Raw genomic sequence first — 26,303 nt, forward strand, 5'->3', positions numbered from 1 at the left:
GACCCCCACAACCTTATCATAGATTCTGTATAGTTTCACTCGTCAGTGTATGTAAAATCATGTACAGTTTTGTTTTCAGTCAGATATTTAACCACTTGAACCGTCAATACTTAATAAACTTGACCTCCCTCTGTTCTTAGTCTGCTCTTTTTCTCCTCTACACCAAAGCTCTTGAGCTTGTAGATCTGCTATTTTTGGCCACAGCTCTCAGAATATGGACACTAGGAAGTGGTTAATATAAAAATAGGAGAAAAAACTTTCTATCACTCACAGATTTGGAGGACCCCCTTTTTTGGTAACTCTGAGGATCACCTAGGGGTCCACAACATGAAACATGTTATTGGCATAAAAAAGGTTCAAGGTTGTATCTGCTACTTTTGCTGTTTTTGAATTTGAATCTCGAAAAGTAACAGTTTTGGAATATGAGGTTTTCCTCCCGATAGAGACGATTAAGACCTATACAAGCTCACTGTATGACAGCGCTATCATATGAGCTATAGAGTAGATTGACTATTTTTGCTATGCCACACCAGCGTGCAACAAAGTATAAACCAGGAGTTATATGGGTTGCTTGTAAAATGGGTCATTCTGCATAATGAATGGGCCTGGTACGAGATACACTACACCAAGATACCCTTATGTACCTGACAAACTACTTCCTAAAGGTCACGATCACAACAACCAGAGGCAGCTCCACTAATCATGTTCAACCCAGATTTAACACTATAAAAGGCTCTAATTCGTTCTCCTGTTGTATCAAATTCAAATTCAAAGGAGCTTTATTGGCATGAGAAAACATACGTTTACATTGCCAAAGCAAGTGTCACAAATAAAATAAAAACAGTTGAAAATGGGGAACATATATACAGTTGGAGGGGGTACAGCATTGTATAAACAGCTATGTCGCATTGTGACATTTTATATCATGTACAGGGTATAAAGCTTTTCGAACAAATAGCAGCATTATTTCTTCTCAAAATGCATTTAAAGGTAGCAGCTCTGTTCCATATATCACCAACATGTGGAACACGCTTCCGCAAGCCTTAAAGGAGTCACCTTGAGGCGGCTGCTACTCGAGACATGTAAATAGACTAAGCCCCCATGTTTCCACCCCCCCCCCCTTTTCTCCCATTTTCTGCTTTTGTAAATGATGTTATCCTATGTAAAGTACCATGTTCTATCCATCTGTCTTTCAATGTTATATGAGATACATATAAGTGGTTCCTGTGTAAAAAAGCCATAAAACCTACTAGGATCTCCTTTTAGTTGCCCGTGTACCAGTGATTTGTGCTGTCATGAAACTGTACTTTTTTCTATTGCAAAATGCTAATAAACTCTTCAATCAATCAATCAATCAATCAATCAATCAATCAATCAATCAGTACTGGTGATGCTGTACGTATATTTTGCTGCCAATACTTTTACTCAAGTAACCTTCTGACAGCTGAGGACTTTTATTTGTACTGTAATGGAGTCATTTCTACATTTTGGTATCTCTATATTATTTACCTATACACACATACTTCTTCCACCACACTGTATTTGTCTATCTACAATGTATCTACAATGTAGATAGACAAATTCTACATACCTATGTATAACCTGTCGGTGTGGTTTTTGTGGTTACCCGAGATTAAGCATAAAAAGAGGAAGAAGGTAGCCTACAGGAAGGGCACAGGTAACCAGAGTAGAGTAGATATAACCTAGAATACTAAAAACCTGTTCTTCAGCTTCCCCGTCCACAAAGGACACATCATAACAAAGAGAGCGTCACGGTAACTTTAATCACTTTTAACCACTTAAAACCCTATACTGTTGTTGACCCGGGGTGCCCCCCAGGCACGCTCTATATGTACCAGTGGTTCTCAAACTGTGGGTCCGGGACCCCTGCGGGCCAGGGGGGTCCCCAGATTATGTGCAACATTGTTTTCTCACTCAACAGTAAGAGTGTATACAGGGTATCTGCACATTTCTAAAGGTACAATTAAAAATAATAAGACCGTTTGGATGGGGGTCCCCAGTTCAATTATGAATATTTTGGGGCCTGTGGCCTGAAAAGGTTGAGAACCACTGGTCTATTCTTTGCCTATAATTCCTCCTTTCCTCCCTCTACACCAAATCTCTTCGATGAAAATAGCCGATTTACAAGCTCTGCTATTATGGCTGAATGTTCGCCTATTATTCATGTGGTTATAGGCAGCCATACTGACAGAAATGTACATTTTCATTCAAAGGAGCTTTATTGGCATGAGAAAACATATGTTTACATGGCCAAAGCAAATGTCAACCCTATGTGCAGGTTTTACACACATTTATAAGAAGGCCTCTGTCCCCCTCACCCCCTTGTGATGCCTGGGAGTGTTCTCAGCCCTATACCTCGTCTCTTGGTTCTCAACTTCCCTCAAACATCACTCTAAAACCATCCCAGAAAGGTCTTTCCAGTGAGCCAACATGCACAAGCAGCAGCAGCAGCAGCAGCACCCTGTTTGACCTGGCTTGAATGGATCAGAGCCTTAATTAGTAACACCTGTAATTGGTAACACCTGTACAGGAAGTGACGTTCCCCTTCTGTTTATGTCAAGCATGGCTGCCATCATGCAAACAGGTTTATTGGGTCTTTAGGGTGAGCGCCTTACCCACACATTATAATGGACCAGTCACCCATGCAGTCAGGTAAGATGATGTTGTATAATAATCATAATGGGAAAATCTTGACAGTCCGACATCCCATTAGTCCTACTAAGGTCAGGGTTAGGGTTATAGACAGTGTTAGTCAATGGGGAGATAACAACAACCCAATGGTTATTAAACTTCAACATGTGGAGGTCTCCCATTAGCTCTGACAGTATACAAATGGGTCAGTGTATTTTCCGGCCGTTTGCGGTTCAGTTTTATTTGTGTTAACTTTTAATTCAGAATACAGTCCAAAACAGTCCAAAACGGCCCGTTTATGAATGCTGTTTGGAAGTGGCAAAACAAAACTTAGAATTAGGTATTGTAAGAACAAAATGAGACCCGGTTCGAGCTTCTCGTTGCTGTGGTTCAAAACAGAATGCTGGTCCTCCAGCTGTACTCGAGAAAAAGCAATCGGTTTTGATACACACTGAGAGATGGGATTTATGGCTCTTTGGAGTGAGCCGGATCTCTGGGATCCGTTCCTTTCAAAGAGCCGTTCAAAAGACTGTCTCATTCTAGTTAGTAGTTACTCTGTAGATCTTTATTATAATTACAAATAACTTCAAACCTACATACATTTATTTCGGACATATAAAGGTACATAGCTGCCATTTGAAAAATAGCCGATCTACAAGCTCACAATGTGACGCATTGTGAGCTTGTAGATCGGCTATTTTTCAAATGGCAGGTATGTACTCTATTGTGTCATAACCACTTTTATAATCTATTATAGTGTATTATAATTATCATAGTAATACATTAATACTTTATATTGTATTATAATCACTGTTATAATCCATTATAGTGTATTATAATTTAGGATAGTTGTAATACAAATTTATATTGTATTATAATGATTATAATATAATCACAGGTTTTCCAATGAGTAAAAATTTTGAAAAAGCATTTGAAAATAGCCGATCTACAAGCTCACAATGCGACACATTGTGAGCTTGTAGATCGGCTATTTTTCAAATGGCAGCTATGTACCTTTATATGTCCGAAATAAATGTATATAGGTTTGAAGTTATTTGTAATTATAATAAAGATCTACAGAGTAACTACTAACTAGAACGAGACAGTCTTTTGAACGGCTCTTTGAAAGGAACGGATCCCAGAGATCCGGCTCACTCCAAAGAGCCATAAATCCCATCTCTCAGTGTGTATCAAAACCGATTGCTTTTTCTCGAGTACAGCTGGAGGACCAGCATTCTGTTTTGAACCACAGCAACGAGAAGCTCGAACCGGGTCTCATTTTGTTCTTACAATACCTAATTCTAAGTTTTGTTTTGCCACTTCCAAACAGCATTCAGAAAAGGGACGTTTTGGACTGTTTTGGACTGTATTCTGAATTAAAAGTTAACACAAATAAAACTGAACAGCAAACGGCCGGAAAATACACTGACCCAAATGGAACCAAACAGACCTGTGGTTCCATTTGTGTACAGTCAGAGTTACAGACTTTGTAAGGGTCAATTTAGAAGCCCCTTACAAAGGAATCTGGAATCCACTTTGAGAACCACTGGCTGGCATAACTCAGATGGAGAGGGAGGGAGTGGGCAACAGTTCCCCAGTAAGATAGATATACCGGTACATTTTCCTATATTTCATATTTCATTGTTTGCCTGAATCAATGAACACTTGCGTCATTTTTCTCAGTGTCAGTAGGTCAGACTGGCATGGAGGTACCCAAATGGTGCACGGCAGGCTTTCAGGCTGGCATCCTGGAGGTACCCAATGGGTGCATGGCAGGCTTTCAGGCTGGCATCATGGAGGTACCCAATGGGTACATGGCAGGCTTTCAGGCTGGCATCCTGGAGGTACCCAATGGGTGCACGGCAGGCTTTCAGGCTGGCATCATGGAGGTACCCAACGGCAGCGGTGCCCAAATGCACCACAGAGTTCCAAGTCCAAGACCACCAGTGTCACACACAGGTTTGACTTCTTCCTCCTGGAGTAGTTTTGTAGCATGTGGATCTTAATCACAAACCCCTTCTGGAACCAAATTGAGGGGGTCCATCTTGTTCCATTTGTTCACTCTTGCAGTAACAGACCTGTAAGCGCCCTAACTTGGTTCCTATAATAGCCTTTGATGAAGACTAGAAGACATAGCTGTATTTGATCCAGTTTGACATTTGCTTATGATACGTAAGCAAATTATTGTCTTGATCCAAGGCTATGAGTATGACTATCAAATAATGTAGCTGGGGCCCTGGCCTTGTCTCATTCTGAAGGGATCAAGGGACAAGAAAGGCCATTTCATTGTATTTCTTTTTTACCTTGCACGTTTGGTTTCATTTGCTAATGTGAAAAAAGGCTGTGAAATGTGTTTTGTTCAGAGTAGACACCTGACAAAGGACCATTGATTTTAAATATTGATGATGTGATAGTTAAATAAAAAAAATTGACTTTGTTTTGGCCCAACCGAAAGTACATGTCAGGATGTAGTCGGCCCTTGGGTGTTTTAATAGTTTCTAATGTGGCCCCCTTTGAAAATAAATTGGACACCCCTGGTATAGACTATATAGCCTACTGTCTGCCTCCCTCGTCTAAGTGATCAGATAGGTATAATATTATTTAATATTATTATTAAAATCTTGTTTTTTGGGTGGGTTGGAGTCGGACACAGGTTGAGAAATGACTCACTGGCGGTTCAGTCTCTCCACTCCGACATGTCTCCTTTCCGACATGTCTCCATTCCGACACTAACCCTATCTCTAACCCTAACCCTAAACCTTAGGCCCATGGGAGTGTCGCCACTCCGACAATAAGAAGTCACTGTAGGAGTGGCGGCATGTCGGAATGGAGAGAGCCTCCCCTCGCTGGCCTATCACTGATGATGACATGATGCCCAGAATTCACAGGGAATCAAGTGGTTTAAAACATGTCTTCAACAGGGGGTCCGGGACCCCTAGGGGGTCCTCAGAGTTACTACAGGGGGTCCTCCAAAACTTTGTTCTCCTTTTTTATATTAACCACGTGAACCCTAGTGTCCTTATTCGGACAAACTTTAGCCAAAAATTGCAGATCTACAAGCTCGAGGCGTTGTGAGCTTGTAGATCGGCTATTTTTGTCAAAGAGGTTTGGTGTAGAGGGGGAAAAAGAGCAGACAAAGTACATAGTGAGGTACAAGGTCAACTTTATTATGTATTGACAAGTTAAAGTGTTTAAATATCTGAAAAGACAAATTGACGTGAATCCAAAATACACTGATGATTGTGCTGTCAAAAAATGAAACTATATGGAATCTCTGAAAAGGTTGTGGGGGTCCCTGGTTGGCTGCTTCATCTCTCTCTCAACTAAGGGGTCCTTGGCCCCTGGTTTAAAATATCCGAACTGTTCCTTTAAAACGCTGACATTGTGTGACGTCGCGGTGGGATGGGATCCACTGAACAACCAGGAGGCTCTCTGTTGTGTTGATGGAGCAGAGAGATTCCCCACCTCAGGCACCTGCTCTGTGGTACATAACTCCATAGATAGGTGGCTTTCAGTTCAGTGTTCCGGCAGGTCAGGATACATGATTAGATCACTGACACTTCTTTTCAACGAGGCGGTAAGTAATAACGCCATGGCGGCGCATGTTTTATCTGCTACGATTGTTTATAGATGGAGACAGATGACGCTATATATGAATCATAAATTCATAACACGACGCGACTGAACGCCAGCGAACCTCTATGAATAAATAAATACGCATAGAATTAGTCATTCTTGGAGGTTGTTGTGATGTTGTCCTCAAACTGTTGCGGCTTCAATCAATGAATACATATAGTTATATAAGATGGAAACAATGTTGCGTCAATAATGTTACATGGATTCATTGTATCTAGATTTGTATCAAGCCGCCGCATACCAAGCTGTCTGCTTGTCTGGCTTCAGTGCAGTCGCCTACGTAGGTTAGGTTAGACAGGGGACGCAGGGATTTATTGGATTTGTTCCAGTTTAATTCTAGGCTTTTGCACTTTTTGTGATCGTTGCTTCTTGGGAGGGGGAAACACTGACGTGTCTTCTCCTCTGCAGGTGTCACGGATCAGCCTTTGAGGAGGAGAGGCTGAGAAATGCGACATCATACCCGGCCAACAACAGCCGCGTTGGAACGAACCGATAGGCTACCGATCCGTTCCGTGACATATTATAAGCCTTAAATAACAGCTATAAAGCGTTAACTAACAGCTTCTTTAAAAAGAAACGAAACATGCGATTGATCGTCGCATAACTTGAATCTTGACCTACTAGTCTACGCCCTGGCTGAACTGTGTCATTTCATTCATTCCATTGCGTAATATTTGGGGATCCGCTCATAATTCCGACCTCCCGTTGGTCCGACCAGCCAGGTTAACTTTCACCAGGTTAGCATTCACCAGCGTTAGTTTTTTACTGAGGTTTAATAGACGGACGGAGGAGTTAAAGTGGTGGTGATGTTCAGTCCCACCGCGGACCACCCTGGGGCCGAGGGGCATTCTGGTGGTGGAGGTGGGGGATCCGAGAAGGATGCCCACCATGCCCACCCAGATGCCATCATCCTGGGTGGAGGCTACTCTCCTGTTGACTACATGAGCATCACCAGCTTCCCCAGGCTGCCCGCCTCTCCGCCAGGCCAGGACGACAGCAACAGCAGCACAGTGATCAACAGATCCTCCTCCCGCATGATCAACGACGAGCACTTTCTGAGCGAGCAGGACACAGGTCAGAGTTGGAGAGAATACGTTGTTTATGTTTGTTTTGTTGTCAGGTGTTTGTTGTTGAAGTGGACTCATAGTGGAGGTAACATCATTCAGGGCTGGGCAGTCAGCGATATATCGATATACAGCCTAATATCTACACCAGGGGTCTTCAACTTTTCAGGCCAAGGACCCCTTAGCTGAGAGAGAGAGAGAGATGAAGCAGGGACCACCAGAACCTTTTCATAGATTCCATATAGAGTAGTTTCATCGTTTGACAGCACAATCGTCAGTGTATTTTGGATTCATGTCAATTTGTGTTTTCAGATATTGAACCATTTGAACCGCAATACTTAATAAACTTGACCTTTCACTGTGTACTTAATCTGCTCTTTTTCCCCCAATACACCAAAGCTTGTTGCCAAAAACAACCGATCTACAAGCTCACAACGCCTCGATGCGTGAGGCGTTGTGAGCTTGTAGATCTGCTATTTTTGGCTAAAGTTATCAGGATATGGACGCTAGGGTTCAAGTGGTTAATATAAAAAAGATTTAGAGGACCCCCTGTCGTAACTCTGAGGACCCCCTAGGGGTCCCGGACCACCTTTTAAAGACCCATGATCTAGACTATGAGACTAGAGGCTATGGTTGGATATCGTGATATCGTGATAGCCTATGACATATTTGCGTGAATTTTCGCATTTGAACAGAACATGTCTGTTCGTATTTGAAGATTTTGAACAGACATGTCTAATATTTTTGGGGGAAAAAATGATATCGTCAAAAATACAATATCATCGCCACACCATAGATATCGAGGTGTTTGGTCAAATTATTGTGATATTTGATGTTTTGTCCATGTCACCCACCGCTATGTGGTGGTGGTGGGCCTACGTGATGCTATAGCAGAGGTGTGGGGGCAATTGAAAAGGAGACAGAAAAGGGACTAAAAGAAGCCCTGGCCGTCAGGCTGGATTGCCTATCCATGGCTGTGTATAAGATGTCAGGACCTGAGAAAGCTGGCTGCTAGGGAAATGACATTTGTCTGTCAATACAGCACACAGGCTACGGCAGAGGCATCATTTGGGTATGGCAATATTTACAGCTGCCACACCTTTGCTTATAGCTCAGGGGTTCTCAAACCCTTTTAGGCTGTGACCCCCAAAATAAACATAATTTATGAACTGGGGACCACCAGTTAAAGAATGCATGTTAAATGCATTCTCTCGAGACAGAGTCTGTAGCTATAGCTACTGGAAGAGGGACAACCCGAGTGGGCGTTCCCTTTTCTTTGACGATGGCTAGCCAGATTGCGTTAAATGTGACTTGGTTCCACAGATAAGTATTGTGAAAATAGCAGATCTACATGCTCACAACGCAAATCACTGCAAATCACTGTCCGGGCGGGGCATAACTCTGGGAGTGAGTGATAGACCGAACGGTCCCAAATTTGGGGTGCGAGATTCAGATGACCCTTTAATTGAACGTGGGGGTTGTACTCGAACCCTCAACACCGTGTCAGGATATAGCATTGCAGCCTAGGTGCCTGGACCTCAAGGCCAGCGGTCCAGGCCAATATGGAAGTATTATGATGGATAATGTTGGAGAAGGAAGGCATCTTCATCACATTCAAATACAAGTGGGTGAGAACAGGAGGTACATTATGGGGAGGACTATATAATAGGGGATGGAGGACAGTAGATTGACTGTGGTCAAATCTCTGACTGAATTTGTCAATTTATTTGAGGTCTTGTTACCCTTTTTTTTTTTTTTTTTAAGATGTGTTTTTGGGCTTTTTATGCCTTTGATAGGATAGTAGACTGACAGGAAATGGGGAGAGAGATGGGGAATGACATGTGGCAAAGGTCGTCCGGATCGGGAATCGAACCGGCGACGCCAGCAGGCATCACTGCCTAGTATGTGGTATGCGCCTTGACCACCAGGCCAGCGGGCGCCCCGAGAGGTCTTGTTACCCTTGATGGATTGAAAGCCTGTGGTTGTATTTATTGGAATGCATTGATTTCTCATCCTAAGGTAGACCTTCCGTACATTTTTCGTTCCTTTTAGTTCGATGCCTGCTGGGAACACGAGCCCCTCTGCTTACGTGTCGCCTGCTGTACCTGTTGTCAGAGCACCATTGTAACCGTTGTCTTGTCAGGACAGGGCAGGGTAGTGCAGTGTTATCGTAATACTCTATGATGTCACTATGTGATGTAATATAGATGACATCAGGGATCTCCATGGCCATAAAAGTGAGACAGACAGACAGACAGACAGACAGACAGACAAAGATCTTCCTATATGGTCATAAAAGGGACACAAGGGCCCTGTCTGTGACAAGGCAGATACAGAGATGGTGTACCTGATTTTTCACAGACTCGACTGATTCTCGCGTTATACACGCACAGAAGTTTGTGCAATTCACGTGACATAAAATGCAGTAGCTTATGCTCACTTTTAGAATTGTCTGTATAGTCTGACTGTCTGACTGTATGACTACTTACTGTACTGGTCAGCTGTTGTTGGGGGGCGAGGGGCAGATTACACTGACATGAGCTTCAGCCTGTTTCAGACCGTTTTCAGAGAAGCTCATGTCACAGTGTAATCTGCCACTCAACCCCTTTAGGTGATAGTACCCCTTTAACAAATCGTTTGGACACACCGACTTATTTGTGTATCCCAAAGGTCAAAAAATTACCCTTGGCAGTCATTTGATTGAATACTGGAACAGCCTGTTTCTTTTCCTGTACAATCCCTACAGCAAATAAAAGGCATAGTTCTCTCTCCTCCTCTCTGACCCTGATGCTATCCACGGTGCTGAATGTTGCATGCTGAATTGGAGAGAATATCAATTATTGATATACACATTGTATAACAGAACTTGGAGACTGCATTTGAAAGTGAAATGCTGAATGTTGGTCTTGGAGAAATTCTAGTTGATGTTTAAATGATGATGCACTTTGCCTTGTGAGAGTTTTCTATCAATAGCCTGCCTCACTGTTGGAAATGACTGTTACTGGCCATTGATGTTGACGTCAGATGGAGTTGCCAGTGCCATGCCTAAGCTTTAGCCTGATCTAGTATGTTTATCGTCATGTACCTTTTTGGAGCTGTGTGAAGCACAGGCTCCCTATACGTGGCCGTGTGGGTCTGTCTGTGTGTCTGTCTGTCTGTGTGTGTGTGTGTCTGTATGTAGCCTGAACTTCCTAAACTTCGGCACGCTACTAGTCCCACAGTTTTGCCACCACACACTCGCGCCATATGTCAAATCGACCGGCTTACTCGGGAATCGTGGGCTAGTAACTTGCTAAGAGAAAGGTTCAATAGTTTAATTGATATTAATTTATTAGTGAATTAATTTTCCCCATTGACTTATAATGGGAATCGCAAAAACTCACATTCAATTATTTGTCTCTCGCAAACCATAGGGGCTAGAGTTTCAAGACTTGGAGAGGAGGTTCATAATGATTTCAAGGATTAAATAAAAAATAATTGTGTCATTTGGCCGCATGGTGGCGCCATAACACCCCACTTTACGTTTTGGCCTGTAACTCTTGAACCGTAGGTCGGAAAATTAAAAATATTTTTTCCCTGGATTCCTTGGGTCATGACGCATCTCCCCATATAGGCCACGCCCATTTGCGCCATGATAGATTTTCCGCCATCTTGAATTTTCTCCAAAACACACTTTTTGCTCCTTTTCCTACATATTTTCTTCAAATGTCACAAAAATCGGTACACATGATCCACACACACACACACACACACACACACACACACACACACACACACACACACACACACACACACACAGCTCCACTTCACACGGGTGTGATTTTTGTATGTGAACTGCTAATAAAGTATTCAATCAATCAGTCAATCAATCTATAATATCACATGACTTCCAGATGTGTGGCAATTTGTGTGTGAGCTTTGGACAAAATATCCAGGCAACAAAATGATTGTTTGAAGAAAATGCAAAATGGAGTTTGAATTGTACGACCTACAGTACAGTTCAAAACCTAATGCTGGTATCCTGGTATAGCGCCACCATAAGGCCCATTTGGAAAGGGTTTGAGTGTCTTCCTTCCTTGGCCTACTGGCAGTGTCCATGTCCAAGATTAGCTGCACATGGGCACACACAGACTGGCAAAAAGAATCTTTCAAATGTCAGTTCTTAACATTATTGTCCCAATTTGACCACTTTAACCCTGGTGTGACTATTCTGGGCATGTCATGTCTGTCGGTTTCAGTTTTCAAACACACAAACAATTTGAAAATGCATTGTGAACTTGTAGATAGGCTATTATTAATGCTGTTGTTGTTTTTAAGCTCTATTACAAAGGGGTACTGTAGTAGCCAGTGCTATCATTTAGTATTTGATGCTGTTTAGTGCACTGTGTCATTGTAGGATGGGACGATATGAACATTTCATATCACTTGATTATTGTGGCAAAAGAAATCGTGATTTACGATCAAAATCCATTGTCCTGGGGCGGAACATTTGCCAAAAAATAGCAGATTTACAAGCTCGCAACACGTTGATGTAGTGAAAAAAAGACTATCAAGTACGTATATTATATTATAAGTACGTTTTACCAATAGAGGGTTTAAATGGTACCGGATATGCAGCTTGGCAAATAAAAGGTGTATTGATCCCAGTGCATGATGGAGGACAATTTCACGATGAATTAAATCTCCACGATACATTTATTGTGAGTGTTTTTTATCACGATAAACGATAATATAGCTTATAACACGATAAACGATAATATCGCTTATCGTCCCATCCCTACCTCATTGTCATTCCTATGTCCTTTGACCTGTTTTGTGTTTGTTCCAGACCCTGACCTGTTCATGAACTCTGCACCCGGCCGCCTGCAGCGCCTGCCCTCCTCCGCCTCGGACCTGGCCAGCCATGACATCTCTCCCCTGCAGGAGACCACCAGAGACCCCCTGGCGGGGGGCTGCGCCTGCCAGCGAGACGGGCTGACCGTCATCATCACGGCCTGTTTCACCTTCGCCATGGCAGTCACCATGGCTCTCATCGTGCAGATTTACTTCGGAGACCCACAGGTCTGTCTGTCATTGTTTGACTTCTTATTTTTATTTTTTATTATTACATCAGTAACGGCTACTATGCAGACGATGTGTCCGGTTTTTACCATTTCATTTATTTTCCAAACTTGCCAGAATCAACAAGCTTGCTTTGGATTTTCTTTCTTGGAACCCAATTTCCTAAGAGCAGGCAAAATGTGTTTTATCCGATTATGCTTGTTTTTTATGGCATGAATTCTTCTAGTTTTAGGATTTATTTAGATTTATTTATAATTCTTTGCACTAATTATTTTATGTATTTTAGCAGTTTATAGGAGAACAATGATCTTGTTCTGAAGCTTCTTGCAGAAAGAAAGAAAAGACAAATACAAACCACATCAAACTCTATATAGTCTGTCGGGTGGAAACCTCAGATGTCCGCAACTGTTTATTCACATTCAAAAATAGTATTGATTATTTATTAATAGTACGTTATGATAATGTCCTCCGGTGACTCCAGTGACGTTCAGAACGTCAGATCACAGCCCATATGGGGATGATCTTGACGTCATTACTAGGACGTCACATGGACTATAGGATTATTGTTATTGTTTGTAATGTTAGTTGAAATATGAACATATACGTTTTTATATTCTGGGACATATCTGACTAGTTATGATATTTATCTGGCCTCGATCGGACCCTCTCTGATTAATCCAGGACGTCCGTTTTCGTGGGCAGGATTTATGTTGGTTGAAATCAGGTGATATTCTAGGCCAGATCTGACTAGTCATGGTTTGACTTGATCTGGCCCCAATCGAGACGTCACTGATTGGTCCGGGTCCTGACCGTGCTTGCTGGGCAAGCTCGAAGCTCTTTTGAGCTTTCACTATACAAAGGACTGTCCTGTTCTTTTTGCTCCACATGAATACGTTTCATGGGGTTAAGGAGTCTGTATCACCATTTATTTTCCCTTGTCCTTTTCACAGATCTTCAAGCAGGGAGCAGTGGTGACCGACGTGGCCAAGTGTACGTCTCTGGGCTTTGATGTCCTGGAGATGCAAGGCTCCAGTGTAGACGCTGCCATCACCGCTGCCCTCTGCCTGGGCATCATCCACCCTCACACCTCTGGCATCGGAGGGTGAGCAACAGGAAGCACACAAATCATACACATATGATATGATATGATATGATATAGTACTTTATTGTCAGTTCACACTGAAATGTGTCTTACGACACAGCAGCCATGTATTCAAAACATATATACAAACATTTGTAACACATCAAGGCATACAGTACATGACACGTTGAGTCGCGGTGCAGCCCCTGTACCAGCGCACCACATCGTCTTATCATGAATCTATATTTACCCAGGGTAGTAGCTGAGCACAAGGGCTCACGCCCTGCACATAGACTCATATTTACACTTCAACAGCCAAGTATTAATTGATTAATTAATTAATTAATCCACATCTTTATTTTCGCCGGCAACTAGAATGCACCAAGTGAATGACCCTATTTTATACTTGTATGATAGTTTGATGATAGTAGCAAAAGTATTTTAAGCTTTTTACGAAAATGTTCATCCATCCATGAAAAGATTTTTGGCATGACATGACATAATTATTATACAAATGGAATATGCAGCCTGCTTTGGTTAACATAGTCCCTGCCAGTCAACTGCCTGATCAACAATTTAACTAGGGGGTTCCCTGCCGATCAACTTTTATATAAAAACAAAAGTAATTCTTTAGATATTTCTTGCAGGAAAAAACTCCCCTGGACTATAAGGAAAACGCTGATTTTGCTGGCAGGAGCTGGATTATTTATGTATTTACTCTGGCAGTGAATGAGTTTTAACTTAACAGCATGTTTAATATCTTACACAGTGGAGGGGTCATGCTGGTACACGACATCCGTAAGAACGAAACCAAGGTCATTGACTTCAGGGAGACGGCCCCCTCGGCCATCGACGAGAACATGGTCCAGGCCAACCTGGATCTTAAGGTAAGGCCTTGTTTGTTCCCTTTAAAGCTGCTACATTGTGATGACACATTCTGTTTTACATCCCTAGAACAGGGTTCTTCAACGTTTTCAGGGCCAAGGACCCCTTAGTTGCGCGAGAGATGAAGCAGGGACCCCCACAGCCTTTTCATAGATTCCATATACAGTAGTTTCATCGTTTGACAGCACAATCAGTGTATTTTTTTCAATTTGTGTTTTCAGATATCTAACCACTTGAACCGTCAATACTTAATACACTTGACCTTTCACTCTGTACTTAGTGTGCTTCACAGCGCGAGGTGTTGTGAGCTTGTAGATCTGCTATTTTCGGCTAAAGTTCTCAGAATATGGACGCTAGGGTTTGAGTGGTTAATATAAAAAAAGAGAAAAAAAATGTTTCTATCACACAAAGATCTGGAAGACCCCCTGTAGTAACTAGGGGGTCCCGGACCCCCTGTTGAAGACTCTTGTCCTAGAATTGTGGGAGATGTGATGATGTAGGTATAATTATTATTATAGCTTACTTTTTAACTGTGTATCTGACTGTAAAGCACTATGTGCATTCGTGCTGTGAAGTGTGCTGTATAAATAAAGGTCATTCATTCATTATCTACTGTTGTGTTTCAGCCCGGGCTGCTGGTCGGAGTCCCGGGCATGCTCAGTGGCATGCACCAAGCACACCAGCTTTACGGAAGGTACTGGAAAAACCCTTTTTACCCATTTAGAACAGGTACACATTATTGTGTATCATTATTTTATGCTTTAACTATTGAAAAATAGCAGATATACAAGCTCACAGCGCGGCACCGAGTGCCGCGCTGCGAGCTTGTAGATCTGCTATTTTTGAAAAATCTTGAAAATTCGAATTTTGACCCGATTCTATAAGTGTCTTTTGAATCCTTCTAAGATTATGACATAGAAACCTATGTTTCTATGTCAGCAATCTGGCCAACCATCGTCAAAGAAAAGGTCCTTTTCACTTAACTGGAGCTCAGAGCTCTGTTTTTGAGAGACTACTATGTCAGTGGTTCTCAAACCTTTTCATGTGAAGGACCCCCAAACTGATGTTTATTTGGCCACAGACCCCCATCTCAAAATATCTAGTTCCATGGACCCCCCTGAGCAGAATTTAAGTTACAAATGTTCGCTTTAAAAATACATATATTCAAAGATTTGCACATCTTTTTCAAAAATAGCAGATCTACAAGCTCGCAGCGCGACACTCTTTGCCGCGCTGTGAGCTTGTAGATCTGCTATTTTTCAATTGCTAAAGCATTCAATAATTCTAGGCCTAAATGGGTTAAACACCAATCTGTATAACACAAATGTGGTCCGAAATTGGTTTTATTTGGTCTCTCTGCTCTTCTACTGGTTGATGGAAGTGGTGCAGCTTGAAGGTCAAAATTCAATCTCATCTTGAGCAAGCAGACCTGCTGTTAGTAGCTTGGTGGGGGAAACTTAAGAATTGTTTATTTGGTGGCATAGGCTAATAGTAGCCTTGCGTAGCCAGGCTTTACTCATCTGCGAAGTGAAAAGCCTGGTTACAACCATAGGCTGAAACGGCATGAAACGGTGCTACTTCCGCCGGGAGAATTTAACCGGAAGACAGAGGTCCAGGTACAATTCACACTAAACAAGGCGCTAACTCGTTCTCCTGCTATACCATCAACATGTGGAACGCCCTTCCACAAGCCCTAAAGGAGAGCAAATCCCTAGCCTCCTTCAAAATTGGTATGAAAAGTCACCTTCAGACAGCAGCTACCCGTGACTTGTAAATAGACTAAGCCCCCATGCTCCCCCCCCCCCTTTTTCTTTGTATTCTGCCTTTTGTATTTGATGTTATGCTTTTGAAACTGATATTATCCTAGATAAAGTACTATGTTCTATCCGTCTGTCTTTCAATGTTATATGAGATACTTAAAGTGTGGTTCCTGTGGAAATAAGCCTCGGCTTTCTAGGATCTCCTTTTAGTTGACCTTGTACCAGTGATTTGTACTGTCATGAAACTGTACTTTTTTCTATTGCAAACTTCTAATAAATTCTTCAATCAATCAATCAATCAATTGTCAGCCTTCTGATTGGTCCCTGACTGACCAACCAGTAGACTCTTCATGCCTTGTCCCGCCCTGGTTCTGCCTTTTTTTATGTTGAATTTGCTAAACATCATTTTTGCCCAGTCACTATACTGCTCCTGAGAGGCTCCTTTTACTGAAACAAAGTTTAAAATGAGAATTGAATACACAGAATAACAATAAGAAGCAACTGAATTTCAATGGTAGTGGATGGTGAGAAAGGACTTTTGTCCCACCAAGACATAGCAACCAATGGGTGCGAAGAGGGGAGGGACAACGGGCAGGACTTGACAAAGGGTGAATTCCTGGCAGCAGTGCCTCCGACTTGATGACTAAACCGGGGTAGAAAAATAACAGTAACTGTCCACCAAGACCTTTAAAATAAAATCGCTGACACCGTTTTGTCAAAGCCCCTTTTTATCCCTTTTGGAAAGAGAACTTTGTGCAGTCATGACCCTGGGATCTCTCTTCTCCCCTTCCCCTGAGCAGCCACTGCGTGTTTTTAATTGCATCATTTTGACAGAAGGATGCTGTGTATAAAGTCACAGCAAGGGCACTGCTCTCTCTCTCTGTCTGCACAGCTGCTCTTGTATCCTCCGTCCAGCTTCATCCAACAGACTCTCTGTGGGACAGACGGCATGATGTCAGTGTTCAGACAGAGTTAAAAGGGCTATCTATTTCCAAAGTTAGACGTTATTAGCTGTGTTCCCAAGACTACCACTGTGTTTGGTCCCTTTTCCTGTTCAGTATCGGGGTGCAATTATTACTCGCATGCTCCATAATTATCACGGTTTCCCGGATCACAGCTGTTACGACCATTGTGTGGAAGCTTTAACACTCTTTGCCTGACTGGTACAAAATAATTAACGTCACAAGAATTAACGTCACTGTCGGGCGGAAACTTTTTCAGGAAAAGGACAAAAAAAAAATGTGTTCGATATATTTATACAACCAACATAAATGTTAAAAAAATGGCAGATCTATAGTTTCTATATCGGCTATTTTCCCTGCTGTCACTACGAAGTAGTAAGTCTTAACTTATGTAACAAAACATCCTGGAGATACAAGGTTTTGCACAATAGCGAGCAGATCGGCTATTTTCACAATATTTATCTGTGGAACAGAGTCAAGCAAAAATGGGATGCCTCAACTGCTACTATTCCAAGTGCTTGTCAGGGTCTCCAGTTCAAATATGAGTGTTTGTGGGGTCGCGGCCTGAAAAGTATGGGAACCACTGGCTTTACGTAGTGGTTTTCAACCAGTGGTCCGGGGACCACCAGTGGTCCTTGAGGAGGCTCCAGGTGGTCCCCAGCTAAATGATGGAGAGTTGGAAACCAAATGGACCCTTATAGATCTTTAACTCTTGAGTGTAACATGAAACTAGAATGTAGAAGAATTGTTATTTTGATAAACCTCTGTCTGTTATGCCAACCAACGTCAATGCAGTCTTGGGTCTGAGACGCTAAATCTCATCAAATGGTGTCCGTGGCTCAGATGCCAAATAAATAATGGACCATGACTGGAAAAGGGTTGAAAAGCGCCAGAGCTGTGAATGTCACCTTGTTCTGAAACGTCACCGTGTTCCTCAGCCTTTGTGACGTCTTGTGTTCCACAGGATGCCATGGAGAGATGTGGTTACCATGGCAGCCGACGTGGCCAGAAATGGCTTTAATGTGACTCATGATCTGGGTAAGTAAAAAACGCAACTCAGAACAAATTGTAGAGCAGGGGTCCGGGACCCCTAGGGGGTCCTCAGAGTTACTACAGGGGGTCCTCCAAATCGTCCAATCCTTTTTATATTAACAACTTGAACCCTAGTGTCCATATTATGAGAACTGTAGCCAAAATGGCAGATCTACAAGCTCACTGCGAGGCGTTGTGAGCTTGTAGATCGGCTATTTTCGGCAAAGAGTTTTGGTGTAGAGGGGGAAAAGAGCAGACCAAGTACAGAGTAAAAGGTCAAGTTTATTAGGTAATGACGGCTGAAGTGGTTAAATATCTGAAAAAACTAATTGACATGAATCCAAAATGCACTGATGATTGGGCTGTCAAACAATGAAACTATATGGAAAGGTTGTGGGGGTCCCTGCTTCATCTCTCTCTCAACTAAGGGGTCCTTGGCCTGAAAACGTTGAATAAAATAGCTATGCCTTGTCTTTGGTTATTGATTTTGTTAATACCTCTGAAATGACAAATTAAACATGGGCCAAGTTGTCAAATATTAGAGGCAGAAATTGTGAAAATAGCCGATCTACATGCTCACAACGCCTCGCAACACAATAGAACAGTTTTATACAAAATTCCTCAACTCTTAGTGCTCGTCAGGGTGCCGGGGTCCCCAGTTCACATATGATTATTTCGGGGGTCACGGCCTGAAAAGGTTGAGAACCACTGGCATACACTACCTGTCTTTGGGCATTGCACATACAGTAGGAGTAAGCGACTCGTTATTGAGCTGAATTATTGTTATGTAGTCCTGGAAATCGGGTTAAATATTCTGGAAAGGTTTTGGAAAGGTTTTGGAAATGAATTGGTAAAGATGTGTGGGACCCCTGATTATAATATCAAAAGAATGATAATCTGTACATTGAAACCATACAAACTATAGGATGCCAGGTCTACAAATGAACCTGACGTCTGTCTACATAACATTCTATCTAGATCACATTTTAACCTTTGCATAAGCCTGCAAGGTCGTCAAGGCTATAGGGAAAGTGCCACGTGGGCTAAGGTGGGGTCTGAAGAGGTGAGGCTTCAGATTACGGCTGAAGATTGCGAGCGAGTCTGCAGCACTCACTGCTGTTCTGACTGCAATGGGGACTGAGTTAGTTCCACAGTTTGGGAGCCAGAGGAGGAGAAGAGTCTGGGCTGTGTGGAGCGTTGTCCCGGATGGCCCTAGTGTTATATAAATGTGTATTATTTATACAGTCAAGGCGTGAGCTCATCATGTGTGCTCTCATCCTCTCTCTAGCTGAGGCTCTAGCTAGAGTTAAAGGAGAAGAAAGGAGGGAACTATTAAAAATCACACCCGTGTGAACTGAGCGGTGGTTGTGTGTGTGTGTGTGTGTGCGTGCGTGCGTGCGTGTGTGTGCGTGTGCGTGTGTGTGTGTGTGTGTGTGAGAGAGAGAGAGAGAGAATATTGCAGTTGATGCTCAGACTAGACTCAAGAGCACCCTCTCTGGTCACTGAGTGGTAGTTCAGGCTACATACACACATACATACACGGATACATACACGGATACACACACGGCCATGCTATGGAGTGGTCTACCACCGCTCAAAAATAGCAGATACTGTATACAAGCTCACAGCACTGCGAGCTTGCAGATCTGCTATTTTTGAAAAATCGTGAACAAGTCTTTGAATATTTTTGACCCGATTCTATAAATGTCTTCTAAATCAGTGGTTCTCAAACCTTTTCATGTCAAGGAACCCCAAAATTACATGTATTTGGCCACGGACCCCCATCTCAAAATATGTTGTTCCAGGGACCACCCAGAAGCAAATATTTGAGTTACAAATGTTCGCTTTTAAAAAGATATATTCAAACACTTGTAAAAAGAAAATCACAATTAAAAAAGAATAGCAGATCTACAAGTTCGCAGCGTGGCACTCGGTGTCACGCTTTGAACTGCTATTTTTCAATAAAGCATTAAATAATGGACCAGAATGTGTCTCTCTCTCTCTCTCTCTAGCTGAGGCTCTAGCCAGAGCTAAGGAGCAGAACGTGTCGGACGCGTTCCGGGACCTGTTCCTCCCCAACGGTCAGGCCCCGCTCCCCGGCCTGTTCAGCAGGCGCCTGGACCTGGCGGCCATCTTGGATACTGTCGCGGCCAGTGGGATCGCTGACTTCTACGGCGGGAACCTGACGCACGAAATGGCTGCAGCCGTAAGAACCTCACTGTCGTCATCTGTAATTTATATAAAAGCAAGCAGTCATGAATACTGTATAATCTGTTGCTGTCGGGCAGAAACCTCTCTATGTCAATATTTAAAGTTTTTTCGTAAACGAATGCCCTACTTAACCGTACCACAGGGTCACACAAAAGTAGCAGATCTATAAGCTTGTGAAGCGATATGCTTACAATTTAGGCATTTGTCAGACGCTTTTAATCCAAAGCGACTTACAATAAGCATCAATATAATAAGCAAGACAATATGTCAGAACATCAACAGCAATACAACAAATGCATAGGAATATCAATCTAGAAAAACAAAAACATAGGTAGACCACGCACCTTTCTAAAACCTAAAAAATACTATCTAACTTCATGTGTGGTCATCGAGGGAAGGGAAGTGTTAACAGTAGTGCTTTGGGTTTAGGTGGAGTCTGAAGAGGTGAGTCTTCAGTCCACGGTGGAAGCTTAGAGCTTGTAGATCTGCTACTTTTCAGGAAAGGGGAGGGACAACCTTTGTTCCTATGGGCCCATAAGCAACATGTTATGCGACAAGCTATTATAACATACTGCCTTTCTAGATGTTTGCCTTTTCGGCAATGTTTTCCCATGTACGAACGCTGACTAATTGACTAATTTAACCTAAATTGTCTGTCAATCAAGTCCCAATATAATGAATAGCTGAAGTCGGCAGCATCGTTGGACTGACTATTCAGTTGATGTGTTAATCTGAGCTAGCTGCCTGGTCGTGTTTTGCCTCAAGCAGAGTGCTTTGTGCTCTTCCATTTTTGTGTATGTCAGCAGTATGCTCTAATTGTGCCTCTGAGAGAGGTGTGACAGTCTCAGGAAGGTCTATTGTTCAAAACTTACACGGGTGTTCAGTTTCAGTACTACGCTCTCTAAATCTGGGTTAGGGTTACTGAAGCTGTTTCTAAGGCCGTAGACAAAACTCAACAAATTAATTTAAATGTAGCTCTGTAAGTGATTTTTCTTATTATTTTTGCTCTCACGATTATGACATTTTACTGTACATGACGATTAATGGTCACTCAAATAATTGCGATGATTGCAATTATGTAATAATTGGCACAAGAACTTCTGATTTAGAAGGCATTTCTTGAATGGCCTCAGGTCTTAAATGGGTTAAACAACATTTTTAGGCCATGTCCTCAGGATCCATGTCCTCAGGATAATAATAATAATAAAACTTTATTTGTATAGCACCTTTCATGACATGAAATGCAGCTCAAAGTGCTTTACAGAGCATAAAACAGAGAAAAAGTTAAATAAAATAAAAAATACATAAAAAAGAAATAATTAAAATGATTACAATAAAGCAAGAAAAAATAAAAGCATAGAACATTGAAGAACAATTTCAGAGCAGTGCGGACGTCGATAGCAGCACAGGGATTAAAAGATTCAGCTAAAAGCAAGAGTAAAGAAATGGTTCTTGAGCTGTGCTTTAAAGCTAGCCACCGAGGCTGCCTGTCTTAGGTGTAGTGGGAGTTTATTCCAAGCTGTCGGTCCATAGAAGCAGATGGAAGGATGGATAGGTCTGGTCTGTTTGTCACTCCAAACACCATGCATTCTTTAACAGGTGCAGGCCAGAGGAGGAGTGCTGACGGAGGAGGACTTTAAAAACTACAGCACCATCTTACAGCAGCCAGCAGAGATCATCTATCAAGGTATACAGCATGAGATCAACTTTTATTGTGTTTGGCACTGAGCAGATAAATTGACTTGACTTTTAAGGGGCTGTGCAGAAAGTGTTTTTTGGAGATGCCAGCATTTTTCTGCCGTGCATTTCATTGGTATTAGCACAGCACTCTTCTGCCCAGCATCGCTTCTCAGTGCTCTGCTCTTTTTTTGGCAGAGCACCCAGGATAGAACATACTTAACGATTGAAGAAGTCATCAGTGTCACTTTTCCTATGCAGAGGGTTGGAGCGATTACACCCACATCTTGCTCAGTGCATCTGTGTATATTAAGCCCTCTGGGCATGATTTCCGAGTGCACAATCCATCGGTTTCCTCTGTGGGAAATGAATGCTTTGATTGTTTGGACAAACTATAGTCTGTGACACTGGTTCTGCAGCTCCACTTGTTTATTTCTGTTCAACGTTTCCAGAAAGCTGAATTTATATTTAGTTGCTGTCTTGCACTTTACATGACATGCAGCTCAAAAGTGCTTTACAGAGCAAAAATGAAGCACAGGTGCTTTGCAGAAAAAGTACAAACGAAACCCCTAATACTACAGCATCACACACAAGCATTTCAAGTAGCAGATCTTCAAGCTCGAAATGCTTTGTTTTCGGCTTGTACTTTTCTGGTTTTGAATCCTGAAAAGTAACAGTTTTGGACATATGATTAGGTTTCCACCTGACAGAGACAATGTACTTTTTGTGATTGTTTGGACACTGCCTAATTGTCAAGGCATAAGACATAAAACCCTGTGTCAGTGACCCGTGCCAGCCAGTGTGTCCTTGCTCCTTGGCATTTTCTTTGCTCTTACTTCAACACATTGCTTCCCTTCATGTTGTGCAGGTCACCATGTGATGGCAGCGCCAGCGCCTCATGCGGGCGTTGCCCTCATCACTGCTCTCAACATCTTGGAGGGCTACAACATCACCAGGGAGATGCCACGCAACAGCACCTACCACTGGATTGCAGAGGTACTGCAATGCAGTGATTTTTCAAACATTTTCATGTCAAGGACTCCCCTCAAATTGATACGTATTAGGTGGCCACGGACCCCTATTTCAAAAGGATTTTGTCAGGGATTCCACAACAGGAGATGATTTTTCACAAACTTTTCTTTTAAGGTTTTGAAAATGTCTATTTTGGTTAAACTCATTTTAGCTGGGGACCCCCTGGAACCCCCTTCGAGGACCCCTGGGGGTCCCCGGGCCTTAGTTAGAGAACCACTGTAATATCAGCTTTATGGGTGTACAGTATACACTTGACACTTGTTTTTGTTTGGCTCTCTCTCAGTCTGTGAAGATAGCTCTGGCCCTGGCGAGTGGCCTAGGAGACCCCCTGTATGAAACGTCTGTGTCAGAGACGGTCACGCAGATGCTGAGGTATGTTTCTATTCCAGTCATTCTCAAACTTATTTAGTATCAGGCCTTGCATGGCTGAATGTAATGAAAAGCACCTTGGGTAAAAAATATCCTTTAATATGTTGTTGAGAGACTTTGCTTTGAAACCACGGTCCTTTGTTTGATCCCCACAGTAAATCCAGGGCCTCCCTGCTCCGTCAGATGATCGATGACTCTCAGGCGTTCCCCGCCAGTCACTATGGTCCCTCCTTCGCCCTGGAGGAGGGCTCAACGGCCAGCCAGGTCATGGTCATGGGACCAGATGACTTCATAGTGTCCGTCATGAGGTAACGCTACGCTACAAAGTTATTATTGGTCTATTTACATTATATACAGCAGTGGTTCTCAATCCTTTTCATGCCAAGGAGGGCCCGGCCCCAAACTGATATGTATTTTGCCCGAGGACCCCCCATCTGAAAAAGGTTTTGTGAGAGGGACCCCCAGAAGATTGGAGTCTAATGTAGCCTGTTCGAGTCCCGCTCCCGGCGATCTTTACTGCATCTCTCTCCCCATCTCTCTCTCTCTCTCTTCGTGTTTCCTGTCAATCTCCACTTAAAGCTATCAATAGGCAGGCAGGGGGACAAGATTTTAATCTGCCATAAATGGCAGATGTGCAAGCTTGTAGTTCTTCTATTTCTTATACCTAAACATGGATTAAGTGGTTAAAATGATTGTTAGTTGTCAGATTTTGCTGGGGACCCCACTTTGAGAACCACTGTCATACAAATCTCAAAGACAGCCCAAGATTATTTGGAAATGACAGTACTGTGGAATAGTTTTTGACAATGTTCTTAAGGTTTTTCTTTTCTTTTTCACATTTCTAGCTCTTTAAATCAGCCCTTCGGCAGTGGGATAGTGACTCCATCGGGGGTGTTGCTGAACAGCCAGATTCTGGACTTCTCTTGGCCCAACAAAACACAAGATGCTTCTCCCAACAAAACACAAGATGCTTCTCCGTCTAATCCAGTAATGAAAGACTTTTGCATTTTGTTTTATGTCATTTTTTCTTTGCTTTTGTCACTCATTTGTCTGAGATTTCACCTTAAGATTTAAGTTAAATTATCTGCAGCATCTTGGCTGTTTATAGAACTAATATCTATGTGTTGTACTTATTTATTTCCTCCCGTCTCTTGTCTCTCTGTAGCATAACAACCTCCAGGGAGGGAAGAGGCCCTTGTCCTTCCTGATGCCCACAGCGGTGCGGCCTGCGGTGGGCGTGTGTGGCACGTACGCTGCCCTGGGTTCCTCCAATGGAGATCGATCACTCAGTGGCATCACCCAGGTGCTGATGAACGTCCTGTCCTCCCGCAAGAACCTGAGTGACAGTTTGGCGTACGGTAGACTCCACCCACAGCTGCAGCCCAACACGCTCCTCGTGGACTGTAAGTATTTCCTTTAGAGCTCGCCGTTGTCGTGGAGTCTGCTCCGTCGTATGTTGGGCTTGCTCGATATTGAGATTTTTAGCTGATATCCGATTGCCGGTTAATTGCATGGTCAAATTGACCTTATGTTGCGATACAAGTTTCCATTAGGTTTTACCTTACACTTGTTATGTGGTTATTGGGATTCTGGGTACAGATGCAGACTCCTAAAAAACAGTGTATTCTAATTACCAAATGTATTAGGCCTAGTGATGCACATATTAGTTCTAACTATTTAAATGTAGTAGTAAACACTGATTGATTTGAATCAGCAGCCTTCATCATCACAGAAGGCTTTTTTCAGATTCACATTCAAACATAAATATTATGAAATAAAATATCAGTTCGATGCGATGTTGCATTTTTTAAGGTCGATATTGCTGATACTGATATGATGACCTATTAAGTGTGTGTGTGTGTGTGTGTGTGTGTGTGTGTGTGTGTGTGTGTGTGTGTGTGTGTGTGTGTGTGTGTGTGTGTGTGTGTGTGTGTGTGTGTGTGTGTGTGTGTGTGTGTGTGTGTGTGTGTGTGTGTGTGTGTGTGTGTGTGTGTCTTTCTCTCTGTCTTTCATTGTGAAGTCTGTCTCAATGGGGCATTTTCCACCGGGAAAGACCCGGTTCTGGTTCTTTCTCCCGCCTATGGGATGAGCCAGAGGTGAGCTTTTCCACCGAGAACCGGAGTTGGTTCTGAACCATAAAAGTTGGTTCCGAACGGGAACCACAAAATCCTTGGTTCCTCTGGTTCAATCTGGTGGAAAAGCAAGCCGGTTCGCAAGAACGAACCAAGGTTCCAAGAAAGTTGAACCGGCACTGGTTCTGGAACCGGTTCTTTGCTGGTGGAAAAGGCCCCAATGTGAAGTTAATTATTTATTTTTTACCAAAAACTAAAGTTATCCACTTCCACACCTCTCTCTCTCTCTCCTCCACTCCAGCTGAGTTTCTAGAGCAGGACGTAGAGATGTTGCAGGCCAGAGGTCACAAGGTGGAGAGAATCGACGTCCTCTCGCTGGTGGAGGGAACCAGGAGAACCAACGACCTCATCATCGGAGTGCACGACCCCCGCAGCGCCGACGCCTCCGCCCTGACCATGACCATGAACTAGTCTAGCCTAGACCGGGATGTGATGGTTGGTTGGTTGGTTAAAAACCTGATTTATACTTTGCTGTGCATTGTGTCTTTGCCCCGAAGATGAGGCGGCCAATCTGCAAGCTGACAAAGCTTGTAGATGTTTGTTAGACCATCTTTGGTGTGGGACACCACCGGTGCGTAATTCAGTCTAAGTCAGGTGTAAAGGGAAGTACAGTAGGAGTGGTAGACTGGTAGTAAGTATTACCTATCCTTGGGACGGTAAAGAAGGGCATTATTTTTTAAAAGTCTTGAGTGGATGAAAATACGTAGTGAGGAGAAGTGCTGCTAGAAAGGCTTGTCTGCCACTTTAAA

The 26,303-nt window shown here is 42.8% G+C and overlaps 2 protein-coding genes across 2 annotated transcripts in view; both read left to right on the plus strand.

The window, feature by feature from the left end:
- The window catches only part of LOC308290648 (deoxynucleoside triphosphate triphosphohydrolase SAMHD1-like), a gene marked incomplete at its 3' end in the record, with an annotated part of 439,146 nt that overhangs the window by 130,350 nt on the left and 282,493 nt on the right, over nt 1-26,303 (plus strand). The gene's annotated exons all lie outside the window — the stretch shown is intronic.
- On the plus strand, nt 2,649-25,965 carry ggt7 (gamma-glutamyltransferase 7; the record flags this gene model as incomplete). Its single annotated transcript, XM_080733870.1, has 16 exons — nt 2,649-2,673; nt 4,336-4,541; nt 7,068-7,362; nt 12,181-12,413; nt 13,364-13,515; nt 14,264-14,381; nt 15,006-15,073; nt 18,066-18,139; nt 20,146-20,339; nt 21,944-22,031; nt 22,890-23,017; nt 23,337-23,425; nt 23,578-23,730; nt 24,268-24,409; nt 24,588-24,825; nt 25,796-25,965. The coding sequence occupies 16 exons, from the start codon at nt 2,649-2,651 to the stop codon at nt 25,963-25,965; spliced, it is 2,373 nt and encodes a 790-aa protein (XP_080589996.1).

This window comes from Nannobrachium achirus, assembly GCF_963921795.1.
Source record: "Nannobrachium achirus genome assembly, chromosome: 9".
In the NCBI taxonomy this organism is placed as follows: Eukaryota; Metazoa; Chordata; class Actinopteri; order Myctophiformes; family Myctophidae; genus Nannobrachium; species Nannobrachium achirus.